This window comes from Carettochelys insculpta, chromosome 2 (genome assembly GCF_033958435.1).
Source record: "Carettochelys insculpta isolate YL-2023 chromosome 2, ASM3395843v1, whole genome shotgun sequence".
NCBI classification, from domain to species: domain Eukaryota; kingdom Metazoa; phylum Chordata; order Testudines; family Carettochelyidae; genus Carettochelys; species Carettochelys insculpta.
Window position 1 is genome coordinate 215,703,408 of NC_134138.1, and position 8,332 is coordinate 215,711,739.

At 60.5% G+C, this 8,332-nt stretch overlaps 1 protein-coding gene across 1 annotated transcript; it reads right to left on the minus strand.

The window, feature by feature from the left end:
- Positions 1-293: 293 nt before the first annotated feature.
- On the minus strand, positions 294-3,430 carry EVX1 (even-skipped homeobox 1). The gene is made up of 3 exons (XM_074986154.1): positions 3,037-3,430; positions 1,560-1,813; positions 294-821 (listed from the first exon to the last, which is right to left on the minus strand). Exons 1-3 carry the CDS (start codon positions 3,428-3,430, stop codon positions 294-296), a joined length of 1,176 nt encoding a protein of 391 aa, XP_074842255.1.
- Between the last annotated feature and the right edge of the window lie 4,902 nt (positions 3,431-8,332).

Here is an 8,332-nt window from a genome sequence, read left to right on the forward strand (position 1 = left end):
GCTGGCCACGGACAATGAAGTCCTAGCTCGTTTCCGTGGCAGATCGCGGGAAGTAGCGAGCATCAGTTTTTGTCCTCATGCGCCTAGATCGCTAGTAGTTTTCCCCTTCTTCTTCTGTCCTGCTCGACCTCGGAATGCAAATCCTTCGAAGACTGGGCTATTTTCAGTCTTTTTTCCCCCAGAGGGGTCAGCTGATGGACGAGAACACCATTAAATAGGCATGGGGTGTGAGCACTTGAACCTCATCTGAGCCGGGGAAAGGGCCATGTTACTTCTCAACCTGAGCTGGAGGTTTATCTTGTCAAAGGGACTTCTTCCCGCTGGTCCATGGAGACGGGGCTGGCTTTGCTCAGCACGGAGGGCGTGAAGGTGAGAAAGGAGTCAGTCCTGGTGGTGGCTGAGCAGGTAAAGTCTGCTCCGGAAGGTCTCTGTGCCAGCCCGTTGGACTGGCTGCTGTGGCAAGCCAGGCAGGCGCAGGGGCTGCCGCCGGCGCTGCCGAGTCCATGAGCCGGGGCGGGGTAGAGAGAAGGGTGTCTGAAGGCGCAGAGCAGCTCTGGCCTAGGGTAGGGGTGGGAGAGGACCCGGAAGGTGTCCAGAGGTCTCAGGGGGGTGGTGAAGGGGGCGGCGGCCGAGGCCGAGGCTCCGATGCCCATGTGGGAGTAGTAGGGCAGGGGCAGGTGGGAGGGGAAGGGGTAGGGCAGGTTGCCCGTGGCCGCCGCGTGGCTCATCATGTAGGTGTAGAAAGCGGGGTCCGCGGGGTGAGGCCAGGTCATGGCCAAACGCTGCCTCTTGTCCTTCATGCGGCGGTTCTGGAACCACACCTGGAGAGACAGAGCGGAGAGAGGGCGCTTACCGCCGCGCTGGGGGCCAGCTGTTCGCACGCGCCCAAGCCCGGAGCTGGCCGGGCCGCCTCCAGAGGGACCGCAGGGCCGCGCCTGGCTGGGGACCCAGCGCTGCCTCCCCGTCCCCGCCCCCGTCCCCCCAGCGGCTCAGGAGGCGAAAGGAAACGCTACGGGTCAAGTAACCAGCCGTCCGCCCGGGAGAAGGGCCATTGGGCCGGGCCAAGTGGCTGCGAAGCTAGCGGGGGTGGGAAGGGGCGGCCCAGCCCCAGACACGCTTTGGCTGTCTCCCTGCAGGACGGCTCCCCTGCCGCCTCCTCTCCGGGTATTTCCACGCGTGGCTCCTGCCGAGCGGCGCTGCAGCCTGGGCCGCACCGGGCACCTCCACCCGGGCCTCGGCTGCTCGCTCGGGGGTTTATTTCAGCCCCCTCAAGAGGGGGGCGCTTGTTTGGCAGGCTGGGTGTAATTCCCCGGAGGGCCAAGGCCATGAAGCCGCCAAGCATGAGAAGGGGAGCGGGACCCCCCCAGGCTGGGCTGCGGAGGGGTCCCCGCCCTGGCCGCTGGTGACTGTTAAGAAGCTGCGCGGCCGCGGAGCGGAGCGGAGCGCACAGGCCGCCTGGGGCTTGCTGGCCGCGCTGCGCGGCCTTTTGCGCGCCAGAGGAAGCCAGGCCGGGTGGATTTCCAGGGCGCTAATGGAAAGCCGGCCCGCGCCGCGTGTACCTTGATGGTGGTTTCTGGCAGATTTAACGCAGCTGCCAGTTCGCATCGCCTGGGCCTGGACACGTAGTTCTCCCGGTAGAATTCCTTCTCCAGCCGGGCGATCTGCTCGCGGGTGAAGGCCGTGCGGTAGCGGCGCATCTGGTCGCTGGCGCTGCAGGCCAGCGAGCCCTGAGAGCCGCCGCTGCCTCCGCCGCCCTTGGGGGGCTCCCCCCCGCTGCTGGGGCTGCCGCCGGCCAAAGCCTCCGAGCACTGCCCTGCACAGGGGAGCCGAGAGCAGAGACACAGCCGTGATACACGGGCAGGAGGGACGGGCCCCGCCCGCCTCCCCATCCAGCCCCTGCTCCCCTCGGCTGTTGTCCAACGCCCGCAACCGCCCACCCCCCCGATCCTCTGGTCACAGGCGCGGCTGGGGGAGGCGGGAGCGCGGCCCCGCAGCTGCCAGGGAGTGGGGGGTTTGCCTTGGGGCAGCGGGGGGGGGGGTCCCTCCAGCTCCCTCACGGATCGTCCCAGGGACTCTGCTTCCTTCCCGCGTGGTGGCTGGCAGGAGCCTGTCACGCAACCGACCGCCCCCCGCGCGTTTTCCTTTTGCGGGGGGTGAGGGTCGGTTCCCATCCAGCCCTGGGCCCCGCACAGCGCACGAGCCGGAGCCGGCGTCCCCACCAGCAGATCGGTGGCACCGGCCTGGGCAGGGGCTGTCTTCCTCACTGGGGGGCAGGCGGGGGAGACGCGGGGGCCGCTCCCAGCCCACAGCCTGGCAGGTTAGGTGCAAATCAAGTGAGGGGCAAAGTGCTGGGCAAGCGGCCTGCTCCGCGGCCGGCCTCCAGCGTCCCGTGCCCGCGGGGGGCCGGAGGGGAGCTGCTTTCCGGCGGGGTGGAAGGAGGCCGGCGGGGGGCGGCCGGGGGAAAAGGCCTGGGCGCGGCGCTGCCTTTCAAATGCAGCGCGCCCGCCTTGTGTCTGAGGCCAAAGGCAATTAAAGCCTCGGGCCCATTTCCGAGCTGGCGCCGCCGGGGCAGGGAAGCGCCGAGGTAATTTGGCCCTAGAGCCAAGGTGCGAAGAGGACCTACCGCTGCACCGCCGGGCAGCCAGGAGCCGGCGCGCTCCGAGGCTCTGGAAGGCGGCGGCCCTGCGCCCCCAGGCCCCTCGCCCGCACTTACCCCCCGCCTTTGATCGCGCCCAGCCCGGAAGGGGGCTCGCTCCCACGCCGCGGAGGAGGGGGCCGGGGCCGGGGTGGGGGTGGGGGTGGGGGCCCCGCTGCGCGCTCTCTGCGGGGAAAGGCTGCAGGCGACCCGCGGGGGCACCGGCCCGGTTAAAGGCTCCGGGGCGGCTGCGCAGCCGGGTGTCAAGGGGACAAGGTGGGTTCAAAACGCCGCGGCTCCCGGCCGCCCCTAACCGCCCCGGGGACGCTGTTCACCCCGCCCGGCCGGCGCCCGAGCCCGGGGGAGGGGAGGGGAGGGGAGGGGAGCGGAGCGGTGGGTACCTTTGCTGGGCTGGTACTCGGCGTTTCCCGCGGCGCAGTCCGGGGTGCAGCTCACCTCGATTTCCTCATAGAAATCCGACTCGGCGTCCGAGCTGCTCTGTTGCCCTGGGCCAGCGAGGGGCTCCGGGGCCAGCTGCTGGCCGGCCCCCGCCGGGCGAGCCTCCGGCACCGTCCCTGTCCCGGGCAGGGCTTCCGCCTCCTCTTCGCCTCCGCCCCTCTCCCGGGAAGACAAGGGGCCGGGTCTGGGGCTCAGGCAGCGCCGAGGGATCATCTTCTCCTGCGGCTCCCGGCCGGGGCTCCCCGCTGCTTCTGACAAATGAGGCGCTCTCCTGCCGGCCAGCGCGCCGAGCGGGCCCCCTTCCAGGAACATCGCCAGCTCCTTCCTGCCTTCCATGGGCTGCCGCGCACCCCGGCCGCCTCGCCCCTCTTCGCCCGGGCGCCGCAGCCCGCCGTGAGCTAGGGTGACCTTGTGATGCGAGCGCTCCCCTGCGCGGCGCCGGCTCTGGGAGGGCGCACCATTGCCCTCTTCTTTCTAAGCTGTCATCCTTAATGGGGCAATCGTCATTACAGGGCCGCCGGTGACGCCACGGCGGTGATTGCCGGAGGATAAATAGGACCGTCTGCCCCGGCCAAGATGAAAGGCAGAGCCGGAGCGACGGGCTGCTGGGGATGCGCCAGGTGGAAGGGCTGGGATGCGAAGGGAGGTGTGAAAGGCGCTGCCTGCCGGACTCAGCGGCGCAGAGACGGTAACGGGCGGGCCGAGCTCCTGCGGAGGGGCGGGGGGCAGCCCGGAGATGTCACTAGCCGTCTAGTTCTTCTTCTCTGAGCCAGCACCTCGATGCAAAGCTGCCGAGGAGCCCGCCCCGAGCTGCGCTGCGGCAGTGTGAAGATGCAGCCGCCAGCCCGGTCCTTAGGTGTAACTGTCCCCGAGCGCTCGCAGCCCGCTCCCTTCTCGCGGCCCACAGCCGGGGCAAGAACCCCCTGCAGACTCGACGCTCGGGACCCTTTGGTCCAGGTTTTAACGCACAAGTAGCCTGGCTCGCTTCTCCCTTTCCCGAGCCCTCCGGAGCCGGCCTTTGCTTGCTTTGTGGGGCTGCTTCAAACGCCAGCCTCGGCGCTAACGCAATGACTGCAGTCGGAAACTCCCTATACCGTGATCGATGAGGTTTTCGTAATGGTAGATGTCCTAGCTGTGTCCTGCCTAGCGCTTGCCGTGTGAATCTGCTGGTTTCTTCCCCACCCTGGCCGTTCACAGGGTTCTTTTTTTTTTTTTTCTGCGCTCGGGAGCTTTGACCCCTTGGTAAGAATATATATCTGGCGTCACATGCCATGTTTCGCAAAACTGCCCCCCAAAGAGCACAGCAGGTTCAACAAAAGAGAAACCATCACATCCACGCCTTGTGCAAAAAAGCGGATGCTGGGAAATACGAACGGCTCGGGCCACCATTTGTACCGCCCTGGTCGAAAACAAGGACCCCTCTATGCACTCACTGCGTATCTGCCTATAAGCTGTAGCATCAGCAGTCCCTTAAGTGTAATTTGCTATTTATAAAGACCAGGGGAAGCAACTAATATAGATTTTAAAAAAACCCATTCACTTAGCTATGTAGCTTAATGTCATTTTCAGCAGCTGCCGTAACCCGCCTTTTCAAAATGTTATGGGCTAGTCATGTTACAGACAGCATTACCTTCCCATTCTGGCAGGGGATTTCCTGGCGTTTTGGAAGGACGTTGTTTCGGTGGGGGGACAGGAAACATAAGGGAAGAAGCCCTTTTTATTTATTTACAGCCCTGTGAAGCAGCTTTATGGCGCTGGAAGGGGAAAATAAAGTCGGGTTTACGACAGTATCGGGCGGTAGGTTGAAACTCGGTTCCACGTGTAGGGATAAACATACGACTTTGCGGCAAGTCTAATATTTCGCTAAGACGGCGACACAGCCTCCCTTCGTGATGCTCAAGACGAGTTTGGCTTAGGAACCGCAGCTGGGCTGGCCTTGGTAGGGGGTGTAGCACGTTAGCGGGCAGGGATGAGGGTCGCCGGCAAGGATGGAAAGGGAACACTGCAGGAGAAGCCCGTTCTCCCCCTTGCAAATTTAGACCTCCCCTGCTACAGCACCCAGAGGGTTTGGGCACCGGTGGGGGGTCAGAGAGGTTCTTCCCCGGAAGCTCCAGCGATATCCCGCCAGGCCTGACAGTGGCTGGACTTCTTCCGTCATTGCGAGCCCTTGGCAGAGGGGTGCCATCTGGAGGGCGTGGGGCGGGCACTCCATTTGCAGAGCGTTTGGGAGGGAAGCGGATGAATAATCCAGGCCCTGGGCTGAGGTGAAGCAGCCAGTGGGAAATGAGAAAAGCCAGCAGCCAGCTCCCCCCACCCCCCACCCACCCCAGAAAGGACAAACCTGCGGTGCCAAATGGGAGGGAGTGACGGGGTGGGGCTGGAGCGTGGGAGCCCTGAGGGTTGGGCGCAGCCTTAGGGCCGCTGGAACAAAGTGAAAGAACCAGTGGGCTGACGCGCTCAGGGCGCAGGGCTGCGGGTCGGCTCCGGCCAGGAACGCGGGGGCACCCCGGCACAGGAAGGGCTCAGCTGACTGCTGGCTCCGGCTCCAGAGCGTGGGAAGAAAATGCCCCCTGGGGAGCTGAGGCACTGCCGCGTCCCAGAGGCGGGTCGGCGGGGGCTGCGCAGCGGAAGAGCTGGCGGTGCTCTGGGGAGAGGCATAAAAACAAGCCGAAGGTGGTTAGGCGCTAAGGTGCCGCGGGGCTGCGCGGCTCTTGCGAGGCTGCAGACAAACAGGGGTCCCCTTTGAGACTAGCTAGCGATGTGCTAGACGGGGCTCCCCTCCGACCCCCGTGACAGCCTAATCCTTTCAGATTCACTGTCTGTACCGCTCTCCCCTCCTGAGTCCCCCGCTGCCATCCCACCCTTCACCCCGGGCGTTCGCCATGGCCCTTACACCGGCTGAATTCCGCGGAGGGCCAAACTGACACCGAGCCGGCCTCACACCGCACTGGCGAAGGGCCGGACTCTGGCTCTAGGGAAATCCACGCAAGCAGGCAGGGAGGTAGCTGGGTGGATTGAGCAGGGGCCTGCTAAGCCCAGGGTGGTGAGCCCAGCCCTTGAGGGGGCCAGTTAGGAGTCTGGGGCCAAATAATTTTTAAAAAATGGTGCTTGGTCCCGCCCAGAGGGAAGGGGACTGGCCCCGATGACCTCCTGAGGTCACTTCTAGCTCTATGAGATGCTTATCTCCCTATTTTCTTTCCTTTTGTGCCAGGGAGCTCGAGGAGAGCAGGCTAGGGCCCTAAAGGGGGTCGGCTGTAGTTTCTAAACGATGGCTGGGCCGTCATCCTGGATAACCCCCAGTACATCAACAGCCCCGTGCTAGAGCCGAGCTCTGCGTTAGCTCCCACCTGGGCCAGTCTGACTTCCCTGCACACCCCAGCCTTCCACTGACATGAATGGGAGACCTGAGCGCGCAAGGAACAGGGCCCGGCTGACCGTAGTCTGGCTAGTGTTTACCACACATCTGTCAAGGCTCATTTGGAAAGAGCCTCCCTCATTGGAGCTTCTTTTTCAAGCTGTTTGCAAAGTATGTCTCCCACGGTCCTGCTGCCTGCTCCAGCGAGACAGTCAACCCCCCGCCCCTTTCTTTCCCCTTAACCCTCCCTCACACATGGTCCCAGGCGTGATGTCCCATAATGTCTTGCTCGCTCAGGACGTTTAAAATCGATGTGTTCCTTTGTGTTTACAGCTCTTCTTGGTGCTATCGGGCCGAAGACCCCGACCAAAGGGAAGGCGTTGAAAGGGTAATAGCTCAACTCAGAGCTCGCCGGTTCGAAAAAGCCAGCGAAATGAACGGGATTGTTGTATGCCCATGAATCAGACCTGGCCACAGTCATGGAAAGGTTACAGTTTCCTGCTCGAGGCACACGCGTAAAACAGAAGAAGCCCTTCAACCAAACCACCTTGAGAAAGCACGTGTGATTAAGCCGCTTCCCACGTGCAACTAGATATTATTTTTAATAATAAAATATGGTCCATATGGCGTCAAAATGACATATGAGTGACGTTGCCCTGCTTTATTATCAGATGGCTCTCTGGTGGCTTTTGATTTCACCAAACTATCCCTCTTCCCTGCCGCCTTTAAAATGCCTTAACACACATCTCCGTAATAACTGAAGGAACAGATACCTAACTCAAGTGAATGACAAAAGCAGAAAACCTGTTTTTAAAATGTTGGTGGCTGGTGTTAACAATCATGGTGTAATTACCATTGTTTTATTAAGGCTATTTTCAGGACATTGCTAGAAGTGAAAGCTTCGGAGAGAGGGGAAGTGGGGGGTTTATTCTTTAGCTTTTAGGGTGTAAAGACAAGGGGTTACAGTAAGAGCAAACACCATCCAAGCAGGACTAAGACTAAAGCGTTTATAAGTATACGTGCGTATATGGGCATATGTCTTTTCTGTGTTCTGCTCACGTAAGGGGTACCCCTTTGTGGCTCTTTGTTACCTGTTGGATACGGGAAGCAGGCTTCCTTGGCACTTCGGAAGATAAGAGAAGATTTCGAGCCTGCTTGGTCGAGCAGTAGTAATAAGGTAGGGGCCGAGCTGGTTCTCGTTAAACTTGGTGGTGATTTGCTACATCATTTGCTTCAAATGCAGCTGGAGCCGAGCCCTTACTTACTCGAGTAAGCAAAAGTGTAGAGGATTCATTCAACCCTTAAAATGTAATCATTTATAGAGGCTAATTTTATGGATAAGGTCAGTATCTTTCTATGTGAACATAAGCTGTACTGCAACCAGTTTGGAAGCTAAGTATCCTGTGAAGCCACTTCTTTACAGAGCAGATATCAGCGCGGTGGGGGGGATTTATTTATTTATTTATTTGACTCGTCAAATACTGATTGACTACGCTTCTGTCTTATTCTTTTGAAGTTTATACAGAAAGTCGAGCTGCAAAACAAATAACACTTTTGTGCATGTTTCAATGGCTTTCGTGGCAACGGATTGTATTTATTTAACAGGCGCTTCCATCCATTTATCTCTGTAACCACTGTAGAAAGTACTAGAGGTGTATGGCATTTATTCACCTGCCTTTCCCAGACAAATGGAAGCCCCGGGGGGTGAGTTAATGGTATGTCACTAACTAATTATTAGACTTTACTGACTGAGAATTCTTCTAGGGGAAAGCGTAATCCTACTAACGAGAGAAATATTGAAGAATGCGATTAACAACAGCTGTCACCGTAGTGTGCTTATGATTTTACTTGCAGAGCTTCAGCAGTGACCGCTGTTTCGACGA